This window comes from Cyclopterus lumpus, chromosome 18 (assembly GCF_009769545.1).
Source record: "Cyclopterus lumpus isolate fCycLum1 chromosome 18, fCycLum1.pri, whole genome shotgun sequence".
Taxonomy (NCBI): domain Eukaryota; kingdom Metazoa; phylum Chordata; class Actinopteri; order Perciformes; family Cyclopteridae; genus Cyclopterus; species Cyclopterus lumpus.
This window is the reverse complement of record NC_046983.1, coordinates 1,082,501-1,100,000: the sequence shown is the minus strand read 5'-3', so window position 1 is coordinate 1,100,000 and position 17,500 is coordinate 1,082,501. Positions and strand designations below refer to the sequence as shown.

At 46.9% G+C, this 17,500-nt stretch overlaps 3 protein-coding genes across 5 annotated transcripts in view; 2 read left to right on the top strand and 1 right to left on the bottom strand.

Moving 5' to 3' along the window:
* LOC117748084 (coiled-coil domain-containing protein 171) overlaps positions 1-1,440 on the bottom strand; it is a 24,952-nt gene extending 23,512 nt beyond the window's left edge. The window contains exon 1 of the mRNA XM_034557706.1: positions 1,402-1,440. Coding sequence (XP_034413597.1) covers positions 1,402-1,440 — 39 coding nt within the window. The remainder of the gene's footprint in view (positions 1-1,401) is intronic.
* Positions 1,441-2,378: 938 nt separating this feature from the next.
* Positions 2,379-6,534, top strand: wdr55 (WD repeat domain 55). The gene is made up of 4 exons (XM_034557692.1): positions 2,379-3,013; positions 3,343-3,449; positions 3,758-4,027; positions 5,834-6,534. Exons 1-4 carry the CDS (start codon positions 2,465-2,467, stop codon positions 6,180-6,182), a joined length of 1,275 nt encoding a protein of 424 aa, XP_034413583.1. The 5' UTR covers positions 2,379-2,464; the 3' UTR covers positions 6,183-6,534.
* A 908-nt stretch (positions 6,535-7,442) lies between these two features.
* Positions 7,443-17,500, top strand: part of psip1b (PC4 and SFRS1 interacting protein 1b) — an 11,708-nt gene continuing 1,650 nt past the window's right edge. Inside the window, exons 1-12 of one of the 3 annotated variants that reach the window (XM_034557678.1) lie at positions 7,478-7,612; positions 7,885-7,992; positions 8,397-8,461; positions 9,319-9,436; positions 9,585-9,863; positions 9,930-9,953; positions 10,122-10,170; positions 10,309-12,179; positions 12,307-12,410; positions 12,925-13,642; positions 15,013-15,114; positions 15,181-15,436. In XM_034557678.1, coding sequence (XP_034413569.1) covers positions 7,909-7,992; positions 8,397-8,461; positions 9,319-9,436; positions 9,585-9,863; positions 9,930-9,953; positions 10,122-10,170; positions 10,309-12,179; positions 12,307-12,410; positions 12,925-13,642; positions 15,013-15,114; positions 15,181-15,436 — 3,670 coding nt within the window. In that variant the 5' untranslated portion in view covers positions 7,478-7,612; positions 7,885-7,908. Of the gene's footprint in view, positions 7,613-7,884; positions 7,993-8,396; positions 8,462-9,318; positions 9,455-9,584; positions 9,954-10,121; positions 10,171-10,308; positions 12,180-12,306; positions 12,411-12,924; positions 13,643-15,012; positions 15,115-15,180; positions 15,437-17,500 lie in introns of all 3 variants that reach the window. The other 2 variants (XM_034557677.1, XM_034557676.1) reach the window with 2 other exon arrangements.

Below are 17,500 nucleotides of genomic sequence, written 5' to 3'. Positions count from 1 at the left end.
TGTACTACATCTCAGAGGTACATATAGTACTTGTTACTGTACTACACTTCAAAGGTACATATAGTACTTGTTACTGTACTACATATCAGAGGTACATATAGTACTTGTTACTGTACTACACTTCAAAGGTACATATAGTACTTGTTACTGTACTACATCTCAGAGGTACATATAGTACTTGTTACTGTACTACATCTCAGAGGTACATATAGTACTTGTTACTGTACTACATCTCAGAGGTACATATAGTACTTGTTACTGTACTACATCTCAGAGGTACATATAGTACTTGTTACTGTACTACACCTCAGAGGTACATATAGTACCTTTTACTGTACTACACCTCAGAGGTACATATAGTACTTGTTACTGTACTACACCTCAGAGGTACATATAGTACTTGTTACTGTACTACACCTCAGAGGTACATATAGTACTTGTTACTGTACTACACCTCAGAGGTACATATAGTACCTTTTACTGTACTACACCTCAGAGGTACATATAGTACTTGTTACTGTACTACACCTCAGAGGTACATATAGTACCTTTTACTGTACTACACCTCAGGTATACATATAGTACTTGTTACTGTACTACACCTCAGAGGTACATATAGTACCTTTTACTGTACTACATCTCAGAGGTACATATAGTACTTGTTACTGTACTACACCTCAGAGGTACATATAGTACCTTTTACTGTACTACACCTCAGAGGTACATATAGTACCTTTTACTGTACTACATCTCAGAGGTACATATAGTACTTGTTACTGTACTACACCTCAGAGGTATATATATAGTACTTGTTACTGTACTACATCTCAGAGGTACATATAGTACTTGTTACTGTACTACATCTCAGAGGTACATATAGTACTTCTTACTCTACTACATCTGTACTACATCTACATTTTAGAATATATATATAAAATATATATTCTTAAATAAGTTCAGCAAACAAAGCAGAAAAAGAAGGTAGTATTAGTAGAGTATCTGTGTACTTTATATATTTATATGTGGGCCCTGGAGACCGGTTGCTAGGCGGATTGTCGCCATGACAACAGACGCGCTCGACCCGTTCACAACCGTCATGTCTCCGAGTTAATAAACATCAACAACACAAACAAACAAAGACTGTTTACAAATCAATAGAAAGCCTTTATTAAACGCTAGGCAACGACACATTGAACACACAGGGCCGTGATGGAGGCTCCACGGGGGCCAACCGGTGGTCCTCACGAACCGGAACAAAGCGCCGCGTCACGGATGACGTTTTAACGGACGTGTGCGCGCGCTACAATCCCAGTTTAACCAGTAGGAGCGCGTGCACGCGGCCCACCATCACGGTCATAAGAAGAGTGACACAGCCTGGAGGAAACTTCTAGAAACACTTACAGCGACGTTGGTCCTCCAGCCGTTTGAATCTGACGCCATCTTTGGCGTCTCGACGTCACTTCCGCATTAACACCGGATTGGCTGGATAACCGGCCAATGGGGACCGCCCATTTCGAAACGTCATATATTTATTTATTTAAAGTAATTATGAGTTTAATTATTTTTCCATATGAACATTGAAAAAACGAATAAAATGTTTTAATTAAATAATGTCATAGATTGATGTTATTTAAAATAGAAGGCATCCTGTTCATCCAATGAACAAGAATTAGGACAACAATACTTGCATTGATATTACACTCATTAGTTTAAATGGCTGTTCATTAAAATGGTCTTTGAGACAATTAAACCAATTAAAGAACAATGTTTGGGAATGTCAGCTATTAGCCAGAATGATTATACTATAAATAACCCAAACATTGATTCTTCGAGGTTTGGAGGAATTTAAAAGACACACATCATCCTGCCAAAAAATAAACTATTTATTTTTAGTGGCACTGTTTCATTTTGTTTGATTATATTCTAATTTCAAATTGGTGGCATTTATATATTTAGTCGAAGTGTCATGAGCAAGGCACTGCACCCTCAGTTCCTCTTTAATAACTAAGGATAGGTCAATGTAGAGAAAAAGTCACCCACAGGGGTCAATAAAGTGTACATTATTAAATATTTTATTATTTGACATGTGTGTTTAAAGCTGCTTTTCATTGTACAAACCTGCTCCTGTTTGAACGATAATATCAGAATCAGGTTTATTGACATAAAGCTCTTTACATACAGAAACATATCACTTAAAAAGAACTGTAAAAGCCAATAAACACAAATTAAGATGGAAAAAATAGAATAACAATAAATATAGTTGTAAACATATGTTTAATGTATGTGTGTATATATATATATATATATATATATATATATATATATATATATTAAACCAAGCTGCTATTAATTGTGTTATTGTGACATTAGAAGTGACCTCCGGTAAAGTGACCGCAGTGTAACCGGAGTTCGCCGGTAGAGCTACCATTTAATTCAGCGTAGAAGAAGAAACGAAGAAAACAACATGGCGGCGCCCGCGGAGCACGTTGAACCGGACTCCGCAGAGGCAGATCCTCCAGAAACGGACCACACGGGAGCCCCAGAAGCCGCCAGCGACACAGAAACCTCGGAGCCGGAGCTGGCAGACCCGGACCCGGATCCCGATGGGGATCAGGACGAAGACGAGCCGCCCGAGCCGCAGGTCCGAGACACCCCGGAGGACATCCGGCTGGAGGCGATCGCCAACACGGTGGCTCTCCACCCGAGCCGGGACATCCTGGTGTGCGGGGACGTGGACGGGGACATCTACGCCTACTCCTACTCGTGCACGGAGGGCCAGAACCGGGAGCTGTGGTCGTCCGGGCACCACATGAAGTCCTGCCGCCAGGTGCGCTTCTCCGCGGACGGGCTGAAGCTCTACAGCGTCTCGAGGGACAAGGCCGTCCACCTCATGGACGCGGAGCGGGGCCAGCTGGTGACCCGGATCCGCGGGGCCCACGAGGCCCCCATCAACAGCCTGCTGCTGGTGGACGAGAACATCCTGGCGACCGGGGACGACGCAGGAACCCTGAAGGTCCGGACCGGAAGTGTGTTTCTGAGATCAAACGAGACGATTATGAGAGAAAAAGTCACAATTATTAGTTAAAAAGTCACAATTGTGGGACAGAAAGTTATAATATAATCTTAAATATGAAGTCAGAATGATGTCGTCTTGTTTTTCTTTTACTGGGCGTTTATACATAAACATGTATTCTATACATAAAAAGGTCACATGATGCTATTCGGCCCCAAATGGTCTTTCTGTGGTCCCACCTGGTTTCCTGTTGGTATGAGATGGTCTCTTGTGGTCTCTTGTGGTCTTAACTGATCTCCAGAAAGTAACTTGTTGTTTTCTTTCTGAAGGTGTGGGACATGAGGAAGGGGACGGACATCATGGATCTGAAACAGCACGATGATTACATCAGTGACATCGCTGTGGACCAGGCCAAGAGGATCCTCCTCACCACCAGGTGGTGGTTGTTGTTGTTGTTGTTGTTACGTCACGATCACAGTGGATCAGTAGCCAAAGAATATTTCACTCTCCTTTCCTCGTCACATGACTCTTGGTCTCGTATGAATCAGTGATGACGTCATAGTTTCATGAGCTCAGAGTTTAATGTTTTTAACACAATCTGCTGAAAGTAAAATGTTTATTTGTGGAGACTGAACCGCGATGTGTTCAAAGACCGTCTGAAAGATGAGTCCTTTGTGGTCAACGGTGCAGCTCTGCCGGTGGTTTGTCTAACCAGAGCTCGCTCTGACCCGTGACCTCACGCAGCGGCGACGGCACCATGGGCGTGTTCAACATCAAGCGCCGGCGGTTCGAGCTGCTGTCGGAGTGCCAGAGCGGCGACCTGACCTCGGTGACCCTGATGAAGCGGGGCAAGAAGGTGGTCTGCGGCTCCAGCGAGGGGACCATCTACATCTTCAACTGGAACGGCTTCGGCGCCACCAGCGACCGCTTCGCCATCAAAGCGGAGTCGGTGGAGTGCGTCGCCGCCGTGACCGACAGCATCCTGTGCACCGCCTCCATGGACGGGTACATCCGGTGAGTTGGGGTCATTGGGGTCTTCTAAGAGTCCAGGTCGGTGGTTTTAGGGTTTGAGCTGGTCTTTTGACCGGCCACACCGGTCTACTGGTCCAGGCTGATGGTTTGATGGTCCTACATAGTCTTTTGGTGGTCTCCTCTTCAAATAGTCTAAGCTGGTCTCTCATGTCATTTAGCTGACGCTTTTATCCAAAGGGACTTACAATGAGTGAATTCAACCATGAGGACAAACTCAGAACAACAAGAATCAAGAAAGTAACGTTTCTTCAAGAAAGCCAAACTACAAAAATACCATAGTAGTGCCATGTCCTGGTGTGAGGTTAGACCATGTCCTGGCTTTGAGGTTAGACCATGTCCTGGGTGTGAGGTTAGACCATGTCCTGGATGTGAGGTTAGACCATGTCCTGGTGTGAGGTTAGACCATGTCCTGGCTTTGAGGTTAGACCATGTCCTGGTGTGAGGTTAGACCATGTCCTGGGTGTGAGGTTAGACCATGTCCTGGTGTGAGGTTAGACCATGTCCTGGTGTGAGGTTAGACCATGTCCTGGGTGTGAGGTTAGACCATGTTCTGGGTGTGAGGTTAGACCATGTCCTGGGTGTGAGGTTAGACCATGTCCTAGCTTTGAGGTTAGACCATGTCCTGGGTGTGAGGTTAGACCATGTCCTGGTGTGAGGTTAGACCATGTCCTGGGTGTGAGGTTAGACCATGTCCTGGTGTGAGGTTAGACCATGTCCTGGGTGTGAGGTTAGACCATGTTCTGGGTGTGAGGTTAGACCATGTCCTGGGTGTGAGGTTAGACCATGTCCTAGCTTTGAGGTTAGACCATGTCCTGGGTGTGAGGTTAGACCATGTCCTGGTGTGAGGTTAGACCATGTCCTGGTAACCAGTGAAGGTCGTGGAGGAGCGGAGGATTGTGGGTAAATTTAGGTTAAAGACCAGTCGAGCAGCTGCATTCTGGATGAGCTGTAGAGGTCGAATGACATTAGCAGGTAGACCTGAAGGAGGAGTTACAGTAGTCTAGACGAGAGATGACCAGAGCCTGGACCAGAGCCTGGACCAGAGCCTGGACCAGAGCCTGGACCAGAGCCTGGACCAGAACCTGTGCCGCCTTCTGAGTGAGGACCCAGGACTGAGCCCTGAAGGACCCCAGTAGTGAGAGGACCCAGGACTGAGCCCTGAGGGAACCCAGTAGTGAGAGGACCCAGGACTGAGCCCTGAAGGACCCCAGTAGTCAGAGGACAAGGCTCAGACACAGATCCTCTCCAGGTTATACCCAGGTCCTGGAGGGAGGAAATAAGGATCTGGTGGTTCACTGTGTCAAAGTCAGCAGAAAGGTCTAGAAGGATAAGGACAGAGGATGCTCTAGTAGAGTGAAGGATAAGGACAGAGGAGACAGGAGACAGGATGCTCTAGTGTGAAGGATAAGGAGAGAGGATGCTCTAGTAGAGTGAAGGATAAGGACAGAGGACAAAGGTCTCTGAGTGGTGGCCTTGAATCCGGACTGGTGAGGGTCAAGAAGGTTGTGATGGTGGAGACTTGGTTAAAGATGGCTCGCTCTAGAGGGTCGAGAGTGGGTTTCTTCAGGAGAGGGTTGACTCCGCCTCCTTCAGAGAGTTAGGGAAACAGCCGGTTGAGAGGGAGGTGTTAATAAGATGGGTGAGAAAGGGAAGAAGGTTGAATGTGAGACGGGATGGGGTCAAGGAGGCAGGTGGTCGGGGGGTCAGAGGTTACCAAGGTAAGAACTTGATTAGGAGACAGGGGGGTGAAATGTGGTCTAATGAGTTTCAATGTCTGTCCTCCATCAGAGCCGTCAACGTGCTTCCCAACCGGGTCATCGGCTGCATCGGGCAGCACGTCGGCGAGCCCATCGAGGAGCTCGCCGCGTCCTGGGACTCCCGCTTCCTGGCCAGCAGCGCCCACGACCAGCTCATCAAGTTCTGGGACATTTCCAGTTTGCCCAGCACGACCGTCAACGAGTACCGCAAGAGGAAGAAGAAGGACGGGAGGATGAAGTCGCTGTCCAAGAAGGCCCACGGGGACAACGACTTCTTCTCTGGACTCGTAGAGGAGACGGTGAAGAAGGAGGAGGCCGTGGAAGAGGAGGAGGAGGAGGAGGAGGAGGAGGAGGAGGAGGAAGACAGTGGCAGCGACTAACAGAATGAGTTGTGGACCAACATCTGGGCTTCTCCTGTGGACTGGAAACAAACCACCTGATGAAGAGTCCCAGAGGAACAACTCTTCATCCACAATGAACTGTCGATTTCCTCAATTAATTCAATTTAGTTTTTTTATTTATTTACCTCGGCCGGTGTTTGGAAAAACTTTACAAAAGAAAATTATAATTTTAAATACAAATAATTATCGTATTGTATTGTTTTCTGTAAAAAGTCTGGTTTTGAAACAATGTCAATGTTTTTGGTGACATTTATTTTAGACTGTTGGGTGAATTTGTGGGAAATAAATGTATTTGTATACACATAACAAGTTTATAAATATGTGCAACTTACTTTGTTGTTTTTGTTCAATTATTCTCAAGTTTTTCCATGTTCATGAAGATGTTTTTTCTGGATATTCTACGTGTTGCCAGTTTGATGCTCCTGAAGTGTTAACATCTAATTTATTTATGAGCTCAGCGGAAAAACCTACATTAACTTAAAATATAAGACCGTTTAATATCTATAAACATACTTTTACTCAATTAATATGTTGCAGTAATGTAAACTCTGTATTTATTTTTGTGTGAAATATTCTGATCTTTTAAAACACTCAAGTAGAAGTTATGTATTCAGAATTTAAAGTAAAAGTACAGCAGTATTTCAACCAAAATATAAGTACTGATAATGTAGAATGTCCCATTTATGAATCATTTAATTTACTTTACAGCCAAACCTGTAATTTCATAATTTACTAGTTGATTTATATTTTGCGAAACATTCAAATCTGCTAAATAAATAGTTCAATGTTCAAAAGAAAAAGAATACAAAAACAATATGTCTCCGAGATGTTATACAATATATGTATGTAAATAGTAAAAGTACATTAACTACTTTGTTGTACCTGCAAGCCTTAAAGTATGGTTAATATAACCTAGCAGTACACCAACACACTACATTCATGGCTATCAACAGTTTGAACCTGTACAATAACATTATTTAAATTCAGTCTTTTAATTACTTATTTTTGTAATGAATTTAACTTTGAAAAAGAACAATGTGAATCATTTACTGTCTGGATGATGAACGAAACATTGGTAAAGTCATTATAAATAAGCAGAGTACATACATAAATGTTTATAAAAAATATACTTCGTTAAATATATAATCGAGTTAGACGCTAAATGTAATTTACCTTCTGAATTATTAGTATTGTACGTTCTGTTCGAGGTGGTACGGTCGGCCGCTAATGGTACGGTCCAACGTGCAGGCGGGAACCGCAGCGAACGTCACGTGACGCGCTGATCGGCTCAACATGGCGGCGCCGAGTAACGGCGGAGCTTCGTAACGAGCAGCGACCCGGTTCCAGACGAACACACCGAGGCGCCGCTCTCTTCCAGACGACCTCCGGGCTCGGCTTTATTTCTCCGGGTGAGTCGGAACAACCAGAGAAGAAGAACGGAGAGCTCGGCGTGTTATAACGGCGTGCTAGCTTAAAATGAGCATCCCCGCTAGCATGTATTTGTAAACAGAGGACACGCGGCTCCAGACGGTTTCCTCCTCGCGCGCACGCGGCGCGCGTGACGTTTCAAAGGGTGGAACGAGGCGTGAAGCAGCTGTTTAAAGTGTGTTTTAAGTGTGTTTTAAGTGTGTTTTAAGTGTGTTTTAAGTGCGTTCAGTTTAAACTACTGGATGTTCCTCAGGTTGGTCGCTCTGAAGCAGAAGGCATGCCGGGAAAAACCGTTGACCAGAACAAACAGGGAGACCTGGTGTTCGCGAAGATGAAGGGGTTTCCTCACTGGCCGGCCAGGGTGAGACACACACACAGAGACACACACACACACACACAGAGACACACACACACACAGAGACACAGAGACACACACACACACACAGAGACACACACACACACACACAGAGACACACACACACACAGAGACACAGAGACACACACAGAGACACACACACACACACACAGAGACACACACACACACAGAGACACAGAGACACACACACAGAGACACACACACACACACAGAGACACACACACACACAGAGACACACACACACACACAGAGACACACACACACACAGAGACACACACACACACACAGACACACACACACACAGACACACACACACACACAGAGACACACACACACACACACACACACACAGACACACGCACTAATGGTTACCCTTCTTGTGTGTTCAGATCTGTAAGTCGGACGATGGAACCAAGAAGCGAGTCTCGGTCTTCTTCTACGGGACGCACCAAATGTACGTAGACGCAGACCTGTCTGTCATCCACCGTGTCTGATGAACCTCCTGTCTCACCCCTCCTCTGTGTCTCACCCCTCCTCTGTGTCTCTGTCTCACCCTCCTCTCTGTCTCACCCCTCCTCTCTGTCTCCGTTTCACCCTCCTCTGTGTCTCTGTCTCACCCTCCTCTCTGTCTCACCCCTCCTCTCTGTCTCCGTTTCACCCTCCTCTCTGTCTCACCCCTCCTCTGTGTCTCTGTCTCACCCCTCCTCTGTGTCTCTGTCTCACCCTCCTCTGTGTCTCTGTCTCACCCTCCTCTCTGTCTCACCCCTCCTCTGTGTCTCTGTCTCACCCTCCTCTCTGTCTCACCCTCCTCTCTGTCTCACCCCTCCTCTGTGTCTCTGTCTCACCCTCCTCTCTGTCTCACCCCTTCTCTGTGTCTCTGTCTCACCCTCCTCTCTGTCTCACCCCTCCTCTGTGTCTCTGTCTCACCCTCCTCTCTGTCTCACCCCTCCTCTGTGTCTCTGTCTCACCCTCCTCTCTGTCTCACCCTCCTCTCTGTCTCACCCCTCCTCTGTGTCTCTGTCTCACCCTCCTCTCTGTCTCACCTTTCCTCTGTGTCTCTGTCTCACCCTCCTCTCTGTCTCACCCCTCCTCTGTGTCTCTGTCTCACCCTCCTCTCTGTCTCACCCCTCCTCTGTGTCTCTGTCTCACCCTCCTCTCTGTCTCACCCCTCCTCTGTGTCTCTGTCTCACCCTCCTCTCTGTCTCACCCCTCCTCTGTGTCTCTGTCTCACCCTCCTCTCTGTCTCACCCTCCTCTCTGTCTCACCCCTCCTCTGTGTCTCTGTCTCACCCTCCTCTCTGTCTCACCCCAGAGGTCTCGTCCTCCCGGAGAACATCGTCCCGTTCGTGGGCAACAAGATGAAGTACGGCAGCGGCGTGCGCATCAAAGGCTTCTCTGAGGGAATGTGGGAGATCCAGAACACTCCGCGGGTCGGGAGCAAAGCCAGAGTGAGACGGACACGTCTACTCTGCATATTATTTATGTTGATTAAATACTTAATCACTTATTGATGTTTTAAGTTCTGTTTAATCAATATACAGATTATTTATTACTTAATAAATGTTGTGTTGTTCTCAGATTCCAGCCCAGACGTCACCTGCCAAAACGACTGCACCGGACACACTTAAAAGCACCCCCTCTAAAGCCCCGCCCACTCCCACTAAAGCCCCTCCCCCTAGACCAGGTGCCGGCAGAACCCGAGTCTCAGGTAAACAGGAAGCTGCTCTCGTGGGTAAAACCCCAACGAGAGCTTCTTTAAGGTCGGCTGGGCAGAAAACCACCGAGTCGGACGACACTTGTGTTAATACGAGGAGGAGGAGGAGGAGGAGGGGGGAGGAGGTGAAGAAAGAGGAGGAGGTGGAGGTGAAGAAAGAGGAGGAGGAGGTGAAGAAAGAGGAGGAGGTGGAGGTGAAGAAAGAGGAGGAGGAGGAGGTGAAGAAAGAGGAGGTGAGATGTTTTTTATGTTTTATCCGTTTGTATAATTCTGAGGCTTCCGTCCAAATTCAGCTCGCCCTCTTATCTTTGTTTATTTATCTTTGTTTGTGTTTATTTATGTATGTTTATTTTTAAGGTTAAAAACAACTCTTTGTGCTGATGAGATTATTTTTTTGTCAGATCGATGCTGAACAGCAAAAGGAGACGAACCCTTCTGTGACCTCCACAAGTAGATAACACACACACACATGCACACACACACATGCACACACGCACATGCACACACACACACATGCACACACGCACATGCACACACACACACACATGCACACACACACAGCTAATATCGTGGTGTTTATTTTCTCAGGGAAAAAGAAGCTGAAGAGTTCACAAACGTCCAAGAGTGAGGGAGGACCGAGAGACGAGGAGGAGACGAGGGGAGAGGAGTCATCGGAGAAGCAAGGAGTCAAGAGGAGGAGAGAAGAGAAGAAAACGCATCAAGACGACGGTGAAGGAAAGAATGAGGAGACGACGGCATCAGAGAGGAAAGAGGAGGAGCAGCATGGAGGAGTAAAGACAAAAGAGAAGGAGGAAGAGGAGAGCCGGGGAGTTAAGAGGAGGAGGGACCAGAAGGAAATGAATCAGGACGACAGTAAGGGAGTGAAAAGAATGGAAGAGGAGGAGAAACGGAGGAAGACGAAGCTCGATGAAGGAGAACCAAAGACATCGAAGGTTCAAAGGATGAAGACGAGGAGAGCAGAAAAGGAAACAGAACAAGGTGGCAGCGAAGGAAAGAAGGAGAAGGAGAAGGAGGAGAGGACGAGGAGAGCAAAGGAGGACGAGAAGGAAACGGAACAAGGTAGCAGCGAAGGAAAGAAGGAGAAGGAGGAGAGGACGAGGAGAGCAAAGGAGGACGAGAAGGAAACGGAACAAGGTAGCAGCGAAGGAAAGAAGGAGAAGGAGGAGAGGACGAGGAGAGCAAAGGAGGAGGACGAGAAGGAAACGGAACAAGGTGGCAGCGAAGGAAAGAAGGAGGAGAGGACTAGGAGAGCAAAGAAGAAGGAGGATGAGAAGGAAACGGAACAAGGTGGCAGCGAAGGAAAGAAGGAGGAGAGGACTAGGAGAGCAAAGAAGAAGGAGGACGAGAAGGAAACGGAACAAGGTGGCAGCGAAGGAAAGAAGGAGAGGACTAGGAGAGCAAAGGAGGAGGACGAGAAGGAAACGGAACAAGGTGGCAGCGAAGGAAAGAAGGAGGAGAGGACGAGGAGAGCAAAGAAGGAGGATGAGAAGGAAATGGAACAAGGTGGCAGCGAAGGAAAGAAGGAGAAGGAGGAGAGGACGAGGAGAGCAAAGAAGGAGGATGAGAAGGAAATGGAACAAGGTGGCAGCGAAGGGAAGGAGGAGGAGAGGACGAGGAGAGCAAAGGAGGACGAGAAGGAAACGGAACAAGGTGGCAGCGAAGGGAAGAAGGAGGAGAGGACGAGGAGAGCAAAGGAGGACGAGAAGGAAACGGAACAAGGTGGCAGCGAAGGGAAGAAGGAGGAGAGGACGAGGAGAGCAAAGAAGGAGCACGAGAAGGAAACGGAACAAGGTTGCAGCGAAAGGAAGGAGGAGGAGAAGACGAGGAGAGCAAAGAAGGAGGACGAGAAGGAAACGGAACAAGGTTGCAGCGAAGGGAAGGAGGAGGAGAAGACGAGGAGAGCAAAGAAGGAGGATGAGAAGGAAACGGAACAAGGTGGCAGCGAAGGGAAGGAGGAGAGGACGAGGAGAGCAAAGAAGGAGGACGAGAAGGAAACGGAACAAGGTGGCAGCGAAGGAAAGAAGGAGGAGAGGACTAGGAGAGCAAAGAAGGAGCACGAGAAGGAAACGGAACAAGGTTGCAGCGAAGGGAAGGAGGAGGAGAAGACGAGGAGGGAGACAAGGTCGAGGGAAAAGGAGGAGCAGGTGAAAACTAAGAGGGACGGAGAGGAAAGGAGAGAAGCAGACAGGAAGGAGGAGACAATGATGAAGAAGGAGGAGGCAACGATAATGATGAAGAAGGTGAAGGATGTGGTGGTGGTGATGATGAAGAAGGAGAAGGAGGCGACGATGAAGAAGAAAGAGGAGGCGGCAACGATGTTGATGAAGAAGGTGAAAACCGCCGGGAGCAAAGGGATGAAGACGAGGAGAGCAGGGAAAAAGAAAAAGGAAGCAGGAAAGGAGGAGGAGGGGGGAGGCGGCGGCGCCATGAACGAGGAGGTGAAGATGCTTTATTGTTTCTATTGTCAGTTTTAAGCTTTCACTCTAGTTTTGTTTTAAAGTAAATAAACGTTTACATACTTGCTGTTTTAACAACAACAACATGTTTGATCTGCTCGCTGCGCAGCGACAGCGCCGCCTGGCTGCCAAGAGGGAAAGTCTGCTGAGGTCTCTGAGAGGTCTGCTGAAGGACGACAGAGGAGCGAAGAGGAGGCAGACCACGACGAGCCAGTGAGGAGCACAACACACACTCTTTGGAGGAGGAGGAAGGGGAGGAGGAGGAGGAAGGGGAGGAAGAGGAGGAAGAAGGGGAGGGGGAGGAGGAGGAGGCAGCAGACTACGACGAGCCAGTGAGGAGCACAACACACACTCTTTGGGGGAGGGGGAGGGGGAGGAGGAAGAAGGGGAGGAGGAGGAAGGGAGAGGAGGAGGAGGAAGGGGAAGAAGGGGAGGAAGAGGAGGAAGAAGGGGAGGGGGGGGAGGAGGAGGAGGCAGCAGCAGCAGACCACGACGAGCCAGTGAGGAGCACAACACACACTCTTTGGAGGAGGAAGAAGGGGGAGGAGGAGAAAGGGGAGGAGGAGGCAGCAGCAGCAGACCACAACGAGCCAGTGAGGAGCACAACACACACTCTTTGGGGGGGGGGAGGAAGAAGAAGGGGAGGAGGAGGTGGAAGAAGGTGGAGGAGGTGGAAGAAGGTGGAGGAGGAGGTGGCGCTCATGTTTTCATTTCCTCCACTTGACAGGAACGGGGAGGCGAAGAGGAGGAGGAGTCAGAAGACTTCCATGAGCAGGAAGTCGAAAGAGGAGGTGAAACTGAGAGGAGGCCCCAAAAAAGAGGGGGAGGAGCAGAGGACCAAGATGGAGGACAAGAAGATGGACGTGAGAAAAGAGAGAGAGAGCGGGCAGAAGACAGAGGAGAGCGTGAAGGAGAAGAAGGACGAGAGGAAAATCATTGGGAAGATCGTGAAGGCGACGTCTGGAGGAGGAGCCAAGGTCCAGCTGAAGACCATCATGGGAGGGGTGACGATGGCGGAGGAGAAGAAGAAGGAGGAGGAGAGGGCGGGCAGAGAAGAAAAGGTAGAAGACAAGAAGAAGAGTTCAGGGAAAGGGAAGGAGAGAGAGAAGAGGAAAGACAAGAGCGTGACGGAGGAGGAGACTGAGAAGAAGAACGAAGACGAGCAGAAAGATAAGAAGATGAAGAAGGAAAGCGAGAGCAAGGGCGGTAAAACCACAGAAGAAGAACCAGAGTCTGAGCAGAAGTGCGCCGCAGAAGAAGACGACGGGGAGACGAAACCACCGAAGAAGAGGAGCGACAAAGTGGGCGGGGCGGCGAGGAGGGCTGAGCAAGACGTGGCGGAGGAGGGCGGCTCGTCGGAGAAGAGGGCCACCATGACGCTGACGGACTCCACGCTGCACCGGATCCACGGAGACATCCGGATCGCTCTGAAGGCGGACTGCCCCGTGAGACACTTCACTCTTTGTTGTTGTTGTTGTTTATACAGGTGACGTATAATGGTATATAAAACAGGACACGCCCACAAACGATGTTGAAGGAGAAACGGTCCTTCATGGACCTCCATAACCATTAAGCCATATTACATATGTGCTCTTAGACCTTCAAGGTTGCAAATGCAACAAATAAATAGAATAACAAACGTGAACAATAGAATAACAATAGAAACGTGTATTTTGTTTTGTAACTCTCGGGACTACAGATGAAAATAGAATGCAATATAAACAATAGAATATACGTTTATATTGTTCATATACGTTGATGCAAATGGCGACGTATATGAACAATAAAATACAATAGAAACGTCTGAACAATAACAACAATTAGGAATGAATAAGAACAATAGGATAAAGATTGAGAACGTATAAACAATAGGATAAAGATTGAGAACGTATAAACAATAGGATAAAGATTGAGAACGTATATGAACAATAGGATAAAGATTGAGAACGTATATGAACAATAGGATAAAGATTGAGAACGTATATGAACAATAGGATAAAGATTTAGAACGTATATGAACAATAGGATAAAGATTTAGAACCTATATGAACAATAGGATAAAGATTTAGAACGTATAAACAATAGGATAAAGATTGAGAACGTATATGAACAATAGGATAAAGATTGAGAACGTATAAACAATAGGATAAAGATTTAGAACCTATATGAACAATAGGATAAAGATTTAGAACGTATAAACAATAGGATAAAGATTTAGAACGTATAAACAATAGGATAAAGATTGAGAACGTATATGAACAATAGGATAAAGATTGAGAACGTATAAACAATAGGATAAAGATTTAGAACCTATATGAACAATAGGATAAAGATTTAGAACGTATAAACAATAGGATAAAGATTTAGAACGTATAAACAATAGGATAAAGATTGAGAACGTATATGAACAATAGGATAAAGATTTAGAACGTATAAACAATAGGATAAAGATTTAGAACGTATAAACAATAGGATAAAGATTTAGAACCTATATGAACAATAGGATAAAGATTTAGAACGTATAAACAATAGGATAAAGATTTAGAACCTATATGAACAATAGGATAAAGATTTAGAACGTATAAACAATAGGATAAAGATTTAGAACCTATATGAACAATAGGATAAAGATTTAGAACGTATAAACAATAGGATAAAGATTTAGAACCTATATGAACAATAGGATAAAGATTGAGAACAGAGTAAAAAAAGCACAACAAAAGAATGAAAACTAAAGATTACCGTGTACAGCTCCCCCTTGTGGACAGAGGTGGTTCTCGCCGTGTGTCCTTCAGCCCATCTCTCTGTCTTCCAGGACATCAGGAAGTGTCTGATGGCGTTGGATCAGCTCAGCATGGTGTACGTGACGTGTAAACACGTCCAGAGGCACAGCGAGCTCGTCTCCACCCTCAGAAAGGTGACGTAGCAACACGAGTGCACTTCCTGTGTGGAGTCCTGGACTAACGCTCCTCTCTGTGCGTAGCTGCGGTACTACAAGGCCAACCAGGCCGTCATGGACAAGGCGGCCATGTTGTACAGCCGCTTCAAGAACGCCTTCCTGGTGGGGGAGGGGGAGGAGGTGGTGAGCGCCGCTTTCCTGCGCTCCCTGCTGCAGGAGAAGGAGAAGGAGGAGGCTCAGCGGGCGGAGAGGCTGAAGGGGGAGGAGCCTCTGCAGGAGGCGAAGGGGAGAAGGAGCGACGGAGGAGGGGGCGAGGAGGAGGAGGAGAAAACAGAAAACGGTGAGTAAATAAGAAAAAACATTTGGGTCACATGTTGGTCTCAGGTGAGTCATGACGTCATAGTTTCTCCTCATGTGGTCACATGTTGGTCTCAGGTGAATCATGACGTCATAGTTTCTCCTCATGTGGTCACATGTTGGTCTCAGGTGAGTCATGATGTCATAGTTTCTCCTCATGTGGTCACATGTTGGTCTCAGGTGAATCATGACGTCATAGTTTCTCCTCATGTGGTCACATGTTGGTCTCAGGTGAGTCATGACGTCATAGTTTCTCCTCATGTGGTCACATGTTGGTCTCAGGTGAGTCATGACGTCATAGTTTCTCCTCATGTGGTCACATGTTGGTCTCAGGTGAGTCATGACGTCATAGTTTCTCCTCATGTGGTCACATGTTGGTCTCAGGTGAGTCATGACGTCATAGTTTCTCCTCATGTGGTCACATGTTGGTCTCAGGTGAATCATGACGTCATAGTTTCTCCTCATGTGGTCACATGTTGGTCTCAGGTGAATCATGACGTCATAGTTTCTCCTCATGTGGTCACATGTTGGTCTCAGGTGAATCATGACGTCATAGTTTCTCCTCATGTGGTCACATGTTGGTCTCAGGTGAATCATGACATCATAGTTTCTCCTCATGTGGTCACATGTTGGTCTCAGGTGAGTCATGACGTCATAGTTTCTCCTCATGTGGTCACATGTTGGTCTCAGGTGAGTCATGATGTCATAGTTTCTCCTCATGTGGTCACATGTTGGTCTCAGGTGAATCATGACGTCATAGTTTCTCCTCATGTGGTCACATGTTGGTCTCAGGTGAGTCATGATGTCATAGTTTCTCCTCATGTGGTCACATGTTGGTCTCAGGTGAATCATGACGTCATAGTTTCTCCTCATGTGGTCACATGTTGGTCTCAGGTGAGTCATGATGTCATAGTTTCTCCTCATGTGGTCACATGTTGGTCTCAGGTGAGTCATGACGTCATAGTTTCTCCTCATGTGGTCACATGTTGGTCTCAGGTGAGTCATGATGTCATAGTTTCTCCTCATGTGGTCACATGTTGGTCTCAGGTGAGTCATGATGTCATAGTTTCTCCTCATGTGGTCACATGTTGGTCTCAGGTGAGTCATGACGTCATAGTTTCTCCTCATGTGGTCACATGTTGGTCTCAGGTGAGTCATGACGTCATAGTTTCTCCTCATGTGGTCACATGTTGGTCTCAGGTGAGTCATGACGTCATAGTTTCTCATGTGGTCACATGTTGGTCTCAGGTGAGTCATGACGTCATAGTTTCTCCTCATGTGGTCACATGTTGGTCTCAGGTGAGTCATGACGTCATAGTTTCTCCTCATGTGGTCACATGTTGGTCTCAGGTGAATCATGACGTCATAGTTTCTCATGTGGTCACATGTTGGTCTCAGGTGAGTCATGACGTCATAGTTTCTCCTCATGTGGTCACATGTTGGTCTCAGGTGAGTCATGACGTCATAGTTTCTCATGTGGTCACATGTTGGTCTCAGGTGAGTCATGACGTCATAGTTTCTCATGTGGTCACATGTTGGTCTCAGGTGAGTCATGATGTCATAGTTTCTCCTCATGTGGTCACATGTTGGTCTCAGGTGAGTCATGACGTCATAGTTTCTCCTCATGTGGTCACATGTTGGTCTCAGGTGAGTCATGACGTCATAGTTTCTCCTCATGTGGTCACATGTTGGTCTCAGGTGAGTCATGACGTCATAGTTTCTCCTCATGTGGTCACATGTTGGTCTCAGGTGAGTCATGACGTCATAGTTTCTCCTCATGTGGTCACATGTTGGTCTCAGGTGAGTCATGATGTCATAGTTTCTCCTCATGTGGTCACATGTTGGTCTCAGGTGAGTCATGACGTCATAGTTTCTCATGTGGTCACATGTTGGTCTCAGGTGAGTCATGACGTCATAGTTTCTCATGTGGTCACATGTTGGTCTCAGGTGAGTCATGACGTCATAGTTTCTCCTCATGTGGTCACATGTTGGTCTCAGGTGAGTCATGACGTCATAGTTTCTCCTCATGTGGTCACATGTTGGTCTC